The following is an 18,412-nucleotide window of genomic DNA, read 5'->3' as shown; positions in this document are numbered from 1 at the left end:
AATGACTGAGCCGAAGGCTATTATGTTTATTTCATTGAGAAACCATGTTTTGGAAAATTCTCATAAATTCAAAACGCCTAAAGCGAACTCCAGAACTATTATATAATTACAAGCTCTTGAATATCGTGATAAAGAAAGTATTTTGTTCAAAACTTAAAATTTTAAAATTGATCTTGCCGCCTCGTTTGTTATTGAGCATCTGGTACTGGGATGACGGATGTAGTAAATTATTAGTATATGCAAAGAAATGAGGCAGAGGAAGCTGTATCAGTAATTTATTTGATCTCTTGTTCCTGAGGAGATATTAGTGAAACCAAATCAGAAATGTTTGGATTTTGAATGGAAAGAACATCGTCAATATACCTGTATACGAATGCGCATCTTCGCTAGCCAAGGCGATCCACTCCCACTCTCTTCGCGAAGAGAGCGGGAGTGGATCGTAACCCTTGGCTAGCGAAGATGACGAATACGAATACGACAGTTTTTTTTTGTTCGGTTCACATTAACAATACAAACATATTCTCTTGAGACTTTTTGTCGAATATAGAATAACATACTAGTAAACACAACATTCAAACACACACCATGCAGACAATCTATATAATAGGCAGCAAATGTTTTTAAAGAATGCATTTAGAAACAGCATGGTTATATTGAAACTCATAAATACATGCTACCAGACATGCAAAATTTAAGGCATAATAACATTAAGAGCAATTTCTACTGAAGTATGAAAAACCTATTTTTTTGGTGTATGTTACTATTTTATAGAGAAAAGCGCTGTGGGTAATTCCAATACAGGAAAAATCGTAAGCGTGCGAAACATGACGGGCGACACACGTCAGTGTAGCAGGATTCGCTCACCCTCCTCGGGCATCATGAAGACATGAATCAACCCCTTCAGAATATACAAATATTAACCGTGAAGTATTATTAATCCCCGGTTTACTCTACATCATATTCAAGGAATGATTATGTTTTCTTTATGGTTAGGTCATATAAAAATTCTGGGTATACTCCCGGCTACCTCTTTTAATCTGAGATTACTATCTCATTTTTAATCCGTCATATTCAAATAAGAACTGTTGCCGGCGAATGTAGGACAGAAAATCAAAGGATGAATGTCACAGACAAAAAGGTCAAAAAGACTTTCTGTCCGTTTACCTACCGGATTCAAAGCAAATTAATAGATGTTAATTTTTAAACCCTTCTTTTTCTACGAGATCAATAAATACTTGATATGAAAATATAAACTTTATAGTAAATAAAAATGTTTTTCTTCAAAAAAAGATGACCAGACGGAACAAACATTCGCCGTTATATGCCTTAATATAAGTTGGTAGACCCAAGTGTTTATATCTCTTTTATTTTATCAAATTTATGAAATCTGAGAGATCAATAAGTACTTGATATGAAAATATAAACTTTATATCAAATATGTTAAATGTTGTTCTTAAAAAAAAAAGTTGATCTGAGGTTATTAACATTCGCCGATATTATTATTTAAATATATTGAACTGATCAACGCAAGTTTTAATATCTCTTCATTTTTATAATATATCTGTCCATGAAATGAAATAATTTGTGAGATTAAATAAATATTTTACAAGAAAAATAAACTTTAAAGTAAAAACAATGAGCCCAAAATGTTTATGTGAGCGAGTTCACCAATGCATATTAGAAGTAATGATATTTAATCAAATTAATCTAATTTTGACACTTGTTGTAATCACCAATCAAGCCAAATAACATGTCATTAAAGTTTTCAGACCTTAGACATCAAATACATTTAATTGAATTACCTTATAATCAGTTGGTAATTAGTATCCAATTAAAGAACAAATTTTATGAAAGTCAGGATTTCAGATTAACATTTAACTCACCTAATAATAACTATTCAATTGTTCAGTCATTTATGCTCTGACTTTCAACCAGTTCAGATCACATAATGATAAAAAAAAAGTTCAGATCACACAAATTATATTTCTACTATATTTTGCTTTTAGCATGTCTTTTTAAACAAAACCTCAGTCCCTTTCGTAACTGATAGGGAGATTGGTCTTGTAAATGCAATCAGAAAGAACTTCCCATCTTGTGATGTTCTTATGTGCTGGAATCATTTAATAAAAGTTTTATGTTTTGTTGGTGCTAATTTATTTGTGATAGTGCTAAATGTATTAAAAGCTTTTGTTTCCTGTATTTGCTTTGTGAATGAACCACATTTGTTTTTTTGTATTAACGATGTAATTTTGAAATAAAAGGTATCCTGCTCGAAATTCCCACTTCCACCTCCCCGTTGGTGAGCAGGGGGCAGAATTATTCTGGCAGACGGAAGGGGTCGGTTAACAATTTGTTACCGCCAATTTTTACCATTTGAACAAATTGAAACAATTTCATTTATTCGATAGTAATATAAACTATTAACTATAAACAAGGATTTCTAACTATACAAATCCTTGCTATAAAGGTTATTTTTTCATAAAATATTGCTATTAACAATATTATAACCAAAGAAGAGATATTTTAGTCTTGTGTCGATCAGTTCAATATATTTAAGGCATATATCGATTGAATGTAAAATCCGTCTGGTCAATTTTTTTAATTTTTTTTTATTATTTAAATATATAGTTTAATTTTTCGTATAATATATTTATTCATCTCCAATGTTCATAAATTTCAGGGACAGATTTGGTTAAAAAAATTAATATTAACACTTATGTCAATCAATTTATTATTATTAAGGCATATATCGGCGAATGTTAGCTGTCCGGTCAACTTTTTTTTAAGAAAAATATTTTTTTTATCATAGAGTTTATATTTTCATATCATATATTTATTTATCTCTCACATATCTCAGTTTTATGAAAAAATATTGTTTACAAAAAAAATATTTACATTTTTTGTCGCTCAGTTCAATATAATCAACGCGTACATCGGCGAGGGTGAATACCGTCCGGTCAACTTTTTTTGCAGATTTTTTTTCTTTTTTACTTTAAAGTTTATATATTCGTGTAATATACTATTCAATCTCACAGGTTCCTGATTTTCATGGACAAATATTGTAAAACAAAAGAGATATTAACACTTGTCGTCGACCATTTCAATATAATATATATAACGTAAGGGTACCCAAATTGCACCGAGTACCCAAATTGCACCTATTTAGAAAAAATAGCAACGGAAATCTTACAAGATTTCCTAGAGACTAAAAAAATTTGTATTTTTATGATTTGATACTATGCACGTCTTTCAACATAGGTAAACATATTTTAGATATACACAAAACGTTCACAGATGGACTGTTTACTAAAAAAGCAAAATGTACGAAAACGTCACCATGCGACGTCATCAAAACGTCATCTTTTTAAAATTAGCAATTACAATATATTATAACTATCCATTTCGTAAAATATGAAGAGTAAGCATGGACTAATATCCAATTGTTCAAAATATTTTGAAGGAATTAAACAAAAGCTCGGTTATTAGACTTTTGACGATGTGAATTTAAGCATGGATGCAATTTGGGTACTCCTCATTACAGAATCATGGATAGTTTGGAGGTTGATTCAAACCCATTTTTTTATGACTCAATATGGATTCAAAATTAAATTGGTGTATCTATACAATAAAGAAGGATAGGACTACAAAATAAACAAATTATGGACATTTTTTTCTTGATCATAAAAAACGTAGGTGAAAAAACTGTCAAAATAGGTGCAATTTGGGTACCGTCACGTTAGCGTATATCGGCGAGGGTGAATACCGTCCGGTCAACTTTTTTTTGAGAAAAACACGTTTTTTTGCAATCAAGTTTATATTTTCGTATAATATATTTATAAATCTCACAGATTCCTGAGTTTCATGGACAAATATTGTAAAACAAAAGAGATATTAACACTTATCGTCAACCAGTTGAATATATATTTAGCGTATATTGGCGAGTGTGAATACCGTCCGGTCAACTTTTTTTGCTCAAAAATAATTAGTTTTCCTCTTTTTTTTTATATTCATAAAATATAGTTTAATATCTTTCAGGTTTACAAATATTAAACAAATCTATGGGATAACCAAAAAGTTATGACTATTTATATGTCGTCCGGTCAACCGTCCTGTCACTATCCGGGCAATCATCCTGTCATTAGTGCAACCCACAACCCATTAGCATTTTATAGTACCCAAGCAGGTGCCATGACGATTGTAAACAATATGGTGGTTTAAACTATTTTTACTTGAGACGTGAACTTTAAACAGATAACTGATAAAAATGTCAGATCAAGAAAAGATACTTCAGGCTGCAAAGGCAGAAATAGAATCTGCCATGAACAAGGCTTTCGAAAACGTGGCTAGCGCTGGTGGTAATACTGCAGAGACAGAGGAATCAACAGAAGAAAAACCAAAAGATTACGTTGAACCGATCCAAGATCCTTATGGAAAAGCAATCAAATATCTAGAAAAGCATAATGTCATGCAACTTTTTCAGGTAACTAGACAATGCAAGTTTTAAGAATACAGATCACCATATAAGGGTCCCCATATAAGTTTGCAGTAGCCATGCATGCACTACCATACATACATTTAATTTTTGCGTCTTGTTTTTAAAAGTTGTTAATCTGTTAATTGTATTCAAGTTCCTTGAAAACAATTTGTCAGTTGTAATTATTGAAAAATTAGATAATTATATCTATTTATTGGGTACAATATATTTATATACGTAACATTTGTTGGCTGCTTGAGATCATTGAGATGGAAGCGTCATGTTTTTGTATTCCTTAAGTTAGATTTATAATTCTGAATGACCTTATTCATTTATTCCAATATGAAAATATGTCATCTTGACAGAAAATCTGTTCCCTCTAAACTTTTGACGTCATACAACAATCACTTTATCTTTTCCATTGTGGCATCAGATAATTTCAATAATGACGTCAAAATTTAATTTTACGGGAACTTTTGTGATGTCCAGTTATGGCGGTCAAATAGCGATAAGGTGTATACTTTAAAGCTAAAACTAGTGGACTTGAGATTTTTACCAATGAAAAACACAAAGCAAATACATAATATTAAATAGTCACATAATGACATTAAGACATCTTTTCACAACATCATCCCTCAGAATTATAAAATAAAGTGTCATGAAAAAGTATATACAGATCCAGGCCCCTTGTCCCCGTTAACCCATCTTTGTTGTCCATAATGATGATGGAGTTTTTAAAGACTTGGCTCGTTATACAACCGTTGCACAGTCGGCTTGGTATCCATGTACATTGTACTGTAAGTGTTTCATCTTTTTTTACTTGTAGGCCTTAACAGCTAGTATTGTATACAACAAACCAGAAGACCCCCTGCAGACAATGATGAAAGAAATAGAAACAATGAAGAAACAAGCAGGTCAATAGACATTCATATGGAGAAGTTGTGTGTGTGAAGTGCAATCTGTTTTACAAGAGATTTATACCGCTGTCCTTCAGTTGTTGTTTTTGTTCAATATACAATGTTGTTTGCATAATAATCATTGAAATTTTAAATGTATAATTGAACAGTATTATGTAAATGAAAATTACTGCCTTATTTGTATATACTGTATGAGACTAGAGTTGATTGTGATTTTTATATATTGACAATCAAACATACTGATTTGAGACTAGAGTGACCTTTTAAGATACATAATATCTATGAATATTTTTATGAATAGTGTATTCATTTAATTTTTTTTATTACAAAATTTAACTGCTATATATTATTCCGTGAACTGTTAAAACATACCAAAATTGGAAATCCTTTTTTTTTTAATTATGCTTTTATACTTAAACTGTTTTGCATTTTTTCTTAAGATTGTGTTTTTAAAACTATGATTTTAACAAGTATGACAAGTGAATTTTGCTGGTTTTTTAAACTGGTCACACATCATTTTACATAATTGTTCAGGTGCTCAGAGCTTCTGATTACCACATTCATAAAATAATTAAATTAATGAGTTAATTGAATCTGGTGAAAATACTGTCCCATTTTATGTTGCCACAGAAACCTTGCCTAAAGAGAAAATAACAGAGTAAACATAAATCATAAACAAATCATGATTGATATTAAATTATGTGAAGCAAAATCTGTGATATAGTAGAAATTAGTTTTGTTTTTGTTATCAGCCCATCACTCACAAAAATTTAAGGTGAAACCAGACACTTATTGAAATAATTTATTTGAAGAGATTCAAAATTTTCTTTTACTTTCAAGTACTATTTTAAATTATGTTAAGTTTCAAGATATTTCTCAACATGAAGAAAATGATAAAAGTGAAACTATATTATATTCTTGTTCATGTAACATATTAAAAAATAAAACCATTATATATTAGTAGTGTATTCAGGACAAGGATAGAGTTACAATCCTAGGCTATTTTTAATATTAAAAAAAAAAGAAATCAGATAATGAATATTGATAAAATTAAAGGCCTATTCAATAGAGATCAATAGACTACCCTTGAAACCCTGCTGGGACATAATCTGACAAAAATCAGCTTAGGGGTGCCTTATTGATTTTGTACCAAAAGGATAAATGAAGGGGCTTACTGGGCTGACTACAATATATAATAATTATTTATTATTGTGATTAATTTTTGTATATAGATTATAGATAACCTTATTTAAGCATACATATGTGCCAATGTTGTAATGTTGTAAAAACTGTTATTTTTTATATTGTATATAGTTTGTGTGTATTTGAATTTGAATATGATTTATACACATTTGTAAAGTTGTTGAATGACATAAATCTATAGATTAAAATGATATTTTAAACAGATATTATTTTTATTTCCTTTAAAAAATGAAGAGAGAATACATTTCAATGCATCCAAAAGTTTTAAGGTTGAATTCATATATGAGAGTTGTAGATGTCTTTATGGATGATGGAATGACATAAAAGGAGAAATTTGTGATGATTGGATTACATATTTCATGCTAGAAATGTACAATTTTAACTTATGGCACCAAACATCATTGAAAACTGGTTCTTATGTATAAAGAAAAAACGCAAAACAATTTGCCAAAAGATAAATATGTATGACCCTTTTATTTTCTCCACACAAAAAGCATGACAAATGAACAATTATTTATGTACAAGAAATAAAGAACACAAATCATTTCATTAGAATAAGATATGCATTAAGGTTTATTTCCTCTGTCCTGAAAATATGTCATTCATTGAACACCATTACACAAACTACATAGCTGATGTATTTGTATTTATTTACAAAGTTGCCAGCTGATTCTGGTGAAATTTCATTTTGAGGATTAATTTGTTTTTCTGAGATAAATAGTTCTACTTTGTTGTAACATTGCTAAAAATTAACATAGTTAATATTAAATGAGTTTTTTTTAAATCCTGTACTTGGGAGTTGGAAGGTGTGTTAAATTCTGGTCTTATTTGAATAGGATTACCAGTTTTCCTAACAAGTTCTCTGGCTTCTTCCACCAATAAGAACTGGCTGCTACAATAAAAACCAAAAGTGTTGGAAGTGAGGTTAAAACACCAACATTCAAATAATCTTATATAAAACTGAAATATAGATTCAACTGTTGGAAGTTTTCAATTGTTTTCAATTTTCCATTTATATAATACACTAGTCAGAAATCCAACTGGTGGGTTGCTCTCCTCAAGTGCTGCGTTTGATCTAAAAATTTGTAGTTACTGCTATTCTGCTAAGCTGAAGGAGATAGCATTTAGTTGTAAGAGCTTATAATGGTTTAATAACTTGGATTCATGATAAAGTGTTGGAGTAGGGTGGCAGCATCTAATATGTATATCTTCTTTTAGAAACAGGATGAGTCCTTTGAGCCATTTTTGCTTGCCCTTTTAAAGCACCTTAGCTCATCCATAGTTTTTAAAAGGGTTCATGTTGCTCGGTCTTAGTTTTCTATATTGTGTTTTGAAGACTTGTGTTCATTTTTTCTAGCCATTGAGTTGTATGTTTGTTTTCGACTTTTGTGTTTGAATATATCACATTGGTATTTTCTCACTCTTTAACCAAATGTCATTCTTCAAGATAAAAGTATCAATATTGAAGGAATAAACAGTAACTTACAATTGCTCTTGAACAACTATCAATATTCCCTAGTGAGCTATTGAACCAAGGATTTTTATGTTATTTTTGAAGTTATCCCTTGGAAAGTTTTACTAACATGACAAGGGTTTGTTTGACATTAATTGAAATCTATGCTCCCATTGTAATAGCAATAATTGTGATATCACTGAATGTACCATAGCACCAGATTTTGTTTTGCTTTGAGCAACAAAAAAAGATGCAACTAATAATGTAGGAACTGCTAAAAACTTCAGGAGCATTTGAATTTGTCCATGGTTTGTAGCAGGTTTCATATTGATCAATCTCTTTTTGTGTAGTGCTTTGGAGACTATGATTCTTCTATTTGTCAAATTTTGCTTTATTATTGAATGTTTTTTTATTGCCTCTTTTTTACTTTTCCTTGGGACAAATTTATGTTTTTTTTCTTCCAGTTACTGTTTATGAGAGGATTTTGTCAACATAAGGACATATGTAACACTATTCTTTCAGATACTAGTAAGAGTGAAGGTTGGTACCTATAAAGTATTAAAACTTTTAAACTTGCTGCAATTTTTTGCACCTCTCCTAAGTTAGGAATCAAATGTTCAGTTGTTTGTTGTTGTGGTTCATAAGTGTTCCTTGTTTCTTGTTTTTTATATAGATTAGACCTTTTCAGTTTGAATGGTTTTCCACTAGTCATTTTTAGGGCCCTTTATAGCTTGCTGTTTTCAGTGTGAGCCAAGGCTCCATGTTAAATCTGTACTTAGACCTATAATGGTTTACTTTTAAAAATTGAGACTTGGATGGCGAGTTGTCTCATACCACATCTTCTTATATCTATATACTGGTAATAACAAATTGAAACAGCTTGAAAGTTTATATTTTAATATAAACATACTAATAAATAAATGTCTGATAAATAACAAGTAACTATAAATTTTACTATACTACAACCTCTTAAGAGTAGCTACAGCTATATCTAACTCACATCTTAAAAGGCTACATAACATGTAAGGGAGATAACTTTCAAAATGTCAGCAGTTAGTTACAAAAAGTTGCTATTTGATTTTGCAGTAAGAATTACCATTTTTTCAGTAACACTTGAATAGAAAGATATAAGAAAGCACTATTGTTTTGTTGTATGGTTTTCCCCTACTTCATTGTTGCTACTGAACCAGAACCTCAGAGCAATTAAAAAAAAATATAACGAGGAATATCGTGAACTCCTGATTGTTCCATACTTATAAAAGTATTTATTTTATGCAATGATTCAGTTTGTTGTTATAATGATTTTCACTAGATACATGGTCACATAGGCATATGTTTATATATAAAAATCTCAAATAAAAACAAGTGTTGTTTTATATAACTTCTTCTAACCTGAAAAGTAGCCTTTTAAAGTTTTTCATTTTTCATCACAATGGGAAAGTAAAATATATGAAAAAAACCTCACAACTGTTTTAACAAAATTTAAATATTAAATTAATAATGGGGAACAAGGGGAGCACACCTGTTCATGAACAGTAATTGGATATAACATGATTAAATCAGTCAAGATAAGGAAAAAATTACAACATATTTTTTACCATAAATATTTTGGAAGCTCTAAAAAGCACATATAAATGTCACAGAATACATACATGTCTGTTGATACATGTAGTAGTAGAAAAGGGTACATCACATAAAACTAAGACATTATCAGACACAACTAACTTTCTATTTTCATGTAGATTTTCTAAGTAAACAATTAATGTACAATACAAAAGGATTAATATCGGTACAAAAATAATAAGAAAATTAGGCCAAATAAATAAATTTTTAGATTCTCATTCGCTTACAAAAAAATTGTAATGTAGAGTCTGACCTCTTATTTTGGTCTTTTTTTATCAATCATTAAAATAGCTATGAATTTTGTAAATCTCTATGAAAAAAAATATGAAGTATGAAAATGAAGGAAAATGTAACAGAGACAGAATAAGGATCTAAAAATTCATTTCAGATGGCCTTGTAGAAAAAAATGCAATATAAATGTGTACATGTTGTAAAAAAGACGTAGTTTAATGTCTTAAAAATGTATAGAAATTTATCACAGATACAAGAAGAGATTCCTACAATCATACAACCAGTCAAATTTTACTGTGAGATAAATAAATCATGGCTTATTTCACATAAAATCTGCAAAATTTGACAAACATACAACCCGTCAAGACTGCCCATCCAATAAACAAATTATATCTTATTTCAAAAATAAGTAAGATACATACTAAATACAACCAGTCAAAATTTCAAGAGTATGTTAATAAACACACAATTTATATACAATGGAGAATAGAGAAAAATTCATGATCAGATCAATTTTTTTTGTCATAGTCAAATTTTAAATGTAAATGATGTATAATTGTATATGATATGGTAAAATCTTAAGTATGCTTAGGATCCTGTATTTGGTTCAAGCTTGAATTCCTGAACATGACTAACAAATAAGTTGTAGAATTACTAACAGTGGGATGTTTTTATTATTTATTGGCATAAATGTAAAGGCAGAAAAACTTCAGAACTGGATTGAATATACAAATAGTATTCAACCTTATAAAAAAGATTTCCATAATTTTAATCAATAAATCCCAGCATTTATCAAAGAAATTGTTAAAGTTTGATTAAAACTGATTTTGTCTCATTGAAGTCTTTTAAGGTTATAAAAGTCTACCATACTTGAGCATACACAAAACAATGATCTAACAATGTATATATAACAAGAATAATAATATGCTGCCATAAAGCTATAGTTTCAGTTCTTTTATATAAGTCTGTAATCAAGGCAGTGAATATTTCTTCAATAATGCCATTCTTCACAACCATATGCATTCTGGGAAAAAACATCTGGACGGCAACTTATTTTGGAGTTCGTCTACACTTTTCTTATTGTCTATACACATTTCCAGACAAAAATACTGAAAAATTAAGATAATTTGTGTTATTTACTATTCATAATATTAAAACATTTGCTATGAAAATACAGAAAGATGGTTATTTTTGCACTCCATTTGTTATGGCTGTTCTGTTAAGTTAATTTCTGATTGTCATGCACTTTTATACAATTATTTTTATGAGTGATTCAGTAACTTACATATTTTTCTTCCATTACTAATCTTCCATGCATTATTATGAAACTTCTTTGCAACTGCACTTTAACTATGCTTCTTTTCTTTAAGTCATTTCACAATTGCACTTTTTGAAAAATTGTATTTTTTTTTCAAACAAAACTAAATAATGGAAAAAACAAGAATGTGTCCCTAGTACACAGATGCCCCATCTGCACTATCCTTTTCTATGTTCAATGGACCATGAAAAAAGGGGAAAATTTCTACTAATTTGGCATTAAAATTAGAAAGATCATATCATAGGGAACTTATGTGATAAGTTTCAAGTTGATTGGACTTCAACTTCATCAAAAACTACATCGACCCAAAACTTTAACCTGAAAGGGGACAAACAAACGAACGAACAGATAAACAGACCAGAAAACATAAATGGGGCATAAAAATTAGATGTTTATCATTGGGACATAAATGCTGACTTCGTCCAGTCACATAAATTTGTAGCAGTTTTTAACTAAATATTTCTTATATAGAAGTAAAACAATTTCAATACTCACCAGCAATCATCTCCTCCAGTACTTATGAGATATTTATCGTCTGCTGTAAATCTCACATTGGTAACATCAGCAGAATGGCCTCCATACTTCTTGCACTCAGCCTGAGAAATTAAATCATCATTTGGTTATAATATTCACATTTACAATTCACATTTAAAATTACAATCTAAATCTATACATAAGAGTAAGAGGGTATATATATCTTCATCCCTACAGAACCATATAAAAAATATGTAAAAAATTGACAAATTGAAAATTAATTACTGGTACTGTTAAACTATTTTTTTTTGGTAAAACTTTATTGAATTTTCAACTATGTTTTTTGTAGACAAGTTCAATCCAAATATTAATGCAAGAAAAAATACTTAATCATTCAATAAGAATTCATATATTAAAAGATAATTTTTGACATTTTCTTAATGAATGATGTCAGAAGCAATGTGATGAGGTATAGAATAACATTTTGGCTGAAATGTGCCACTCCATTTTACTTGATAAACTATTGATATATTCAAAATTTTGTAACAAGTGTTTTTTTTTAAATTTCAAATGCATGTAACTGACTGCATTTGTTTATATTTTCTGTTTTTAAAAACCATTTGTCAGATGACCTCAGGTAAAGCTGAAGAAAGCCTTTCAACCTAACAATTTTCAATATCTCTCTCTTTATAACCTAACAATTGTTTATATAGTAGTAGATTAAAATACTGACATTACTGGCCAGTTTCTGCTACTTACATGTTTATCTCTGCATGGGAAATCAAACAGTTTGACATATCCAAAGTCATCGCCTGTTGCTAGGGCGTTACCATGGTGGGACAGGTGGGCACAATTAACATCAGCATTTGGAGAATCTTTTGGCCAAATTCCAAGTACCTCTGGACCTACCACACTACAATAATCAAATATAAAGCACTGTTTTTAGATTAAATGTATCTTCCTTTTTAAAAGAAGAAGGTTTACAGGGAATAACAGTCTCATGAAATATTGGGAAATAACCACATATTAAGAATTATTCTTTTAGCTTACTTGATTCCTTAAAGTTATATGAAACGAAGGACTGGTGAAATATAATGTTCATCCAATTCTTGTACCAGTGCATGTATATATCATAGACTTAGTCTTCTGTGCATGATTTTATCATTTTTTATGCAAAAAATATTGTATAATCGTCATTTTTTCTCTCTCTGTCTAAAAAAATAAAAAGCACAAAAAAAGAACAATTTGCTTTAGTTTGTGTACCTTGTCCAATCAGCCCATGTTATTTTATCTACAATCTCTGGTTTCTCTACTCTTGATCCACTTGGTACAGCAAACACTCTGTGTGTGTAATCTCCTGAACTTACCTGACAAGAAAAACATATATATTAATGAGATGTACATTCTGATGGTTTAAATACTTGACATTTCTTATTATTTTTGCAGTGAAATTTTTCTCTTATATATGATGAAACTCTGATGAAATTACAATTTTTCTTTAAAATAATTTGTTTTTCATAATTTGTTTTTTTATTTATTTAAAAAAAATTACTACTGCTATTTAGTTAGTTGTCCCCCTTATGAAACATAAGGTTTTCTATTGTATTTAAACTCTGTAAACTTAATATTAGACAGGCACTAAAAGCTAGATTAGAATAACTGTACTTTCGTCATTTGGCTTTAACATATAAGAACAGGAAATAACAAGCCATTTCCATCCTTCAGATTTTTTATCACCTGAGGAAATATAGTTTTCTTCAGGGGGTGGATGGTCTTATAGATTTACAACACAGTTTCAAGAATTATTTAGAATTAAATAAAATGTATACATTGTAGATGACTTGGATTAACACAATCAGTCCAGACACAAACATTTCATTCAAAGCATGGGTATCACAAACTGACACTTTGCATCATGGGAGAAAGTGCTACTTGGTGAAAAGGGAGATAACTAGGCTAACAAACTTTTAAAAACTTACCCTGATGTATTTGCTATCTGCTGAGAAATCCATTTGGATGACAAAACTTGGTATTCCTTTACAATAGCCAGCTCTATTAAGTGATGGTCCTTGGGACAGGTCATAGAAATCTACTGTATTTTCTTCTGAACCAACAGCTAAATATTTACCATCAGAACTAAATCTAAAAATATATAAGTAAAGAATTACTAGATGCAGAAATATTGTGAGATTTTTATTCATGCCAAAAATGGGACTTGGTGAGCATTGAAAAACGAAGAATTTGAATTCCTGATACAATACATTCATCTGTAAAATTATCATGATGAACATTGTTTTAAATTAATTCATAAAATTTATTTCAACGCAGGCAAATTTGTTTCATAAAGGATTGATTATTAATGACCTCTTAATGTCTTTTGTGTTTAATATTTTGTTGGAGTGCTGTCTCATTCATGTATTCATCACATCTCCTTTTTTTTGTAGAGGCTATCTTTTTTTGCTGCTTTGAATGTTTTTTTTCTAGTTTTTCTTGTTATAACTACATCAAAAGAACTGAGGCTGATGTAGCAATATTTAATTTTATGATATTTAATTTTTATGATTTCACACTATATTCAACAACAAAGTATTCAAGATTATATGAAAGTAATGAAACATACTTGACATCACTAATGGCACCAGATCTATCTCTTCTCTTTCCCCACATCTTCATCCCATTAACTGTTAACACCATCACTTCACCATTCTTTAATCCAACAGCTACTAGTTCTCCATCTCGACTAAATGATGCTGACTTAGCTGCTCCTACCTCTAACCTTCCTACCATGGACTAAAATGAAAAAAAACATATTTGTTACAATTTTAGTAGAAATGACTTTCAAATATAATAAATGGCTGGACAGATGTTGCTTTTGCTAGATAGTTGTCTTAATTAAAGCAGAAATGCAGACGATATGTATAAGATTAAATATATTATTGTTAAAACAGGCTATTATTTGAACTTGGAATTATTTTTAATTATGGAATTTGCATAATTTCTTGTGTTTAATTTTTTTTTAATAAATTCCATGTTTATTTGGTAATATGATCATTTGAGCGGTTCATAACATTTTCTATAAAATGTATTTTTGGATAGATAGTGTTGTGCGCAGCACAGTACATTTTATTGAAAATATAATATTTTCTTTGTAATAGAAAGTGTTGCGTACAGCACAAAACATTTCAGTACAGAATAAACGTGGAATTTATAAAAAAAATCAATAACAAGAAATCAAGCAAATTCCATAATTAAAAATAATTCCAAGTTCAAATAATAGCCTGTTTGAGTCAATTTTCATTTTAATAGAGATACAATGAGTGAGCTCATGAAATAGTAGTATTTCTTGGTCTGTTTGTCTTCAAGGTCTTTGATGTTCAATGATCTCTTTAAATTTGTCTGACCTGACTTATTCCCCACCATGCACATGTGTTGTAACTTTGTGTGAAGTTTCATTGACATTTAACAAAAGGTTAATGAGAAGTTGCACAAACGTAATACATGAACAGAGAGACAGCCTAAATATTCCTTTTTATTCATTTAAATAATTTTCAGGGAGGGGATAGACAATGAAAATGCTCTCTTTTTTTCAGATCTTTCTGTACCATCACTTAAAATTACAGGCAATACAATATATTAGGTAATAATTTAGTACTATAATATACTAACCTTGTTAGTAAGATCCCACAGTCTGACTGTACCATCAAAACTGGCAGTAATAAATCTAGGAATAGAAGGATGACTATCCAGACCCCATAGCTCTCCTTCAGCATGGGCAGATAATAAAACCTGAATGTTGCCATCTTTTTCTCCTATCTCTATCACAGAATTCATCTTTGTTCCTACCAAAATTTTACCCTTAAATAAAATATTTAATTCAATATAGGTAGATTCTTATTTGTCAAATGGATTATAATGCTAAATAAGGGATTGCTTTTCTTTACTTTTGATTTCATAAGTGAGAGCATAAGGAATAACCGTCATAAATAATGAACTATTATATCCTTTTTCAAGTACTGGTAAGGTATAAAAGTATATGTAAATTTGAATACAATTTATAAATCAGCAATGAGCAAGTTATTTTATTTTCAAAACTTTTTTCTTGTTAACATTGCATAGGCATGAATGATTTCAAGCACATAAATCATAGAAAAAGAGACTTGTTTTTACCTTTGTTCTGCACACAGATTTGACAACATCTGTTTTTGTCCCAGCTTCATGTAATGGGAAGGCCCTTCTTCTCTTCATTTCCTGGTCCCAAAGTTTGACTGGACCATTGTCTTTAGATCTATAAGTGGGAAAAAAGATTATTTTTTAACACCACTCTATTTCAGTAAATTTGCAAATTTGATACTTATTTGCTCTGAAAACTGCTTGACCTTGTAAGCATTTTAAGTAGTACACTACACTGTAAAAATCTTTTTAAGAAAGAGCAGGTGCAATTTTTTTAATTTGAATTTATTTTCTAAAAGAAATGCACTACGAAATAACTGTGTTCTCGGGCCAATTAGCTAAATTATATAATTGAAAATATAACCAGATATCTATAAAACTTACGGAGGATCTTTTCCACCAGTGACAATGAATCCATCTCTGAGTGTAGTAAACATTGAGAAGACGGGACCAGTGTGAGCCTTTGGTACAATTCTAACCAATGTTGTCTCCTGCCATACATAGACATCTCCACTCATTGCACCGGTGTAGGTTAAGTTGTTCTGAAATTAAATTTAACACCATTCATAAAATTATCGAATAATTTATTAGATAAGATTTCATAAAAACTTATCCTTATATGAACATATGCACATAATTTTTCCATCATTAGTGTTTTGGTGTGCAATTTTAAAAATGTAATCCAGCATAGAAAATTCCTTTGATTTTATCAAATTTTTCATCCATAAGGTGTTTAAATAAAAATATTTAAAGAAACATCAGAAAAACAACTCACTGCACCAAAAGCAACACATAACATAGTCTGCATCTTTTTAGATTCAACTCCTGTTCCAGCACTTGTTAAGATTCCTTTCTTCCCTGTCAGTTCACTACCGGTAACAGTCCAAAATTTAACATGTTTGACACCAACAGAAACAAATTGACTATCAGAATCTGGACGGAATTCAGCACTAAATATTCTCTGTGTGTGGGCTGGAGTAGTGGCAACTTTAGAACCTAAAAGAAATAATGAATTTTTATGCAAAACTTCAAATTTATGAAATATACATATGACCTAGACATTTATTTGTCTTTATTTTAAATTTAAGTTAGTCTAACAAATATTAGCTATGTTCAACTATTATAATTCTTTCCCAATTTGACAATGATGATTTTTTTTTGCTTCTTGTCCACCTGTAACATCGTGTGAAGGCAACTGCTTGTGGAAACACCGTCAGTAAATGTCAACAGCTTTGTTAAGTTTACTACATAAAAGTTTGAGGATTTTACTCAAGTTTAAACCCACATACCTAATGATGTTTGAAAAAAAATATATCACTTTTTGTGATGTCAATTATTTACAAACATGACCCTATAAAATAATAAAAATGAAAGCATGACAAAAACTCGAGACAGGTTTTTATTGTAGCAATACTAACCTTCCTGCCACCTCCAAACAGCAATATTATTATCTAATCCAACAGATAACAAAAATTTCCCTGAGCAGGAGAAATCTAGGGAACAGACTCCACGACTGTGACATCCTCTTAAAATAGATTTGGTTTCCTTGGTAACAGCATCCCACACATGAATTGATGGTGGTTCACCTATCTGGCCAGTAGCTATTATATTGCGTAGTTTTGGATATTGGTTAACAGTTAAACATAAAATATCATCTGTGTGTTTAAGGTAAAAACTTTGTTGTCCTGAAAAATAAAAATTTAGTGTTTAACCGGTATGCTATTATTCTCTGAACTTTTTTTGATATATTAGAATTCAATTTTTAAATTCTCATAGGCAAAGTATCAATTATGCTTATATGCTGTCACATGTAGTATACCAATATATTTTTACACAGTACTTTTTACAGTTACACATAATTATATTGTACCTCTGAAAATATTTCAGGGTCATCTTTGCAGCAATAGCTCATCAACAAAATATTCAGGACTTTGAGATTACGAATTCAATGAGTAAAACCTATTCCTTTGCTCCGAGATTGGTTAGCTGCAAAAGCTTTAAAGCATAAAAGTGTAATTCATTTTGCACATGAAAATTTGAAGGTTTTTTTTCATTTTTTTCTTTCAAAGTTAAACTATTTACTATCCATCTACCTATAGTTTCTCTACAGAGTATTTCCCCTTTATTTATCTTTCTTACCTGAAGACAAATTCTGTACAATTCCTGCACCAGCAGCATGGAAGACAATGTCTGTACCATCATTGACATAGTATAGATTGTTACGTGAATCAAAACCACGATAACCATAGACATAATCTAATTTCAAATCCTGGAAAGAGAAGAACAGAAATAAATTTTCTCAAACATCTGGACAAAATTAAGAATAGAAAAATAATGCTTTAGAATTTCACTGTACTATTATACCTCTCTTATCTAGAAACATGATAAATAACATTTCAAAACAATGTTTTCTGCACTTTACATCCTCTTAACATTCATTGTTTCAAGAAATGACACTCTGAAAATTAGGGAGTGCAATTAAACAACTTCATTCATTTCGTTCTGAATATTATCCTCAGGCAAAAAAAGGTGATTTCCAGGTGCATTCC

At 30.0% G+C, this 18,412-nt stretch overlaps 2 protein-coding genes across 3 annotated transcripts in view; one reads left to right on the top strand and one right to left on the bottom strand.

Annotated features, from left to right (window-relative positions):
- Positions 1 to 4,161: 4,161 nt before the first annotated feature.
- On the top strand, positions 4,162 to 6,798 carry LOC139516145 (uncharacterized). Its single transcript, XM_071306030.1, has 2 exons — positions 4,162 to 4,480; positions 5,301 to 6,798. The coding sequence occupies exons 1-2, from the start codon at positions 4,265 to 4,267 to the stop codon at positions 5,394 to 5,396; spliced, it is 312 nt and encodes a 103-aa protein (XP_071162131.1). The 5' UTR covers positions 4,162 to 4,264; the 3' UTR covers positions 5,397 to 6,798.
- A 2,129-nt stretch (positions 6,799 to 8,927) lies between these two features.
- The window catches only part of LOC139516144 (echinoderm microtubule-associated protein-like 6), a 35,207-nt gene continuing 25,722 nt past the window's right edge, over positions 8,928 to 18,412 (bottom strand). Inside the window, exons 25-37 of one of the 2 annotated variants that reach the window (XR_011662918.1) lie at positions 18,003 to 18,132; positions 17,282 to 17,548; positions 16,639 to 16,859; positions 16,248 to 16,405; positions 15,861 to 15,978; positions 15,360 to 15,548; positions 14,314 to 14,483; positions 13,673 to 13,835; positions 12,957 to 13,060; positions 12,453 to 12,606; positions 11,715 to 11,815; positions 10,669 to 11,010; positions 8,928 to 10,593 (exon numbers count right to left, since the gene is read on the bottom strand). Coding sequence is in view for 1 of the 2 variants with exons in the window: in XM_071306029.1 (XP_071162130.1) it covers positions 10,986 to 11,010; positions 11,715 to 11,815; positions 12,453 to 12,606; positions 12,957 to 13,060; positions 13,673 to 13,835; positions 14,314 to 14,483; positions 15,360 to 15,548; positions 15,861 to 15,978; positions 16,248 to 16,405; positions 16,639 to 16,859; positions 17,282 to 17,548; positions 18,003 to 18,132 (1,800 nt within the window). In the remaining variant the exon portion in view is untranslated. Of the gene's footprint in view, positions 11,011 to 11,714; positions 11,816 to 12,452; positions 12,607 to 12,956; positions 13,061 to 13,672; positions 13,836 to 14,313; positions 14,484 to 15,359; positions 15,549 to 15,860; positions 15,979 to 16,247; positions 16,406 to 16,638; positions 16,860 to 17,281; positions 17,549 to 18,002; positions 18,133 to 18,412 lie in introns of both variants that reach the window. The other variant, XM_071306029.1, reaches the window with a different exon arrangement.

Source organism: Mytilus edulis, chromosome 3 (assembly GCF_963676685.1).
Source record: "Mytilus edulis chromosome 3, xbMytEdul2.2, whole genome shotgun sequence".
NCBI lineage: Eukaryota > Metazoa > Mollusca > Bivalvia > Mytilida > Mytilidae > Mytilus > Mytilus edulis.
The sequence above is the reverse complement of the archived record's forward strand: the minus strand, read 5'-3'. Positions and strand labels throughout refer to the sequence as shown.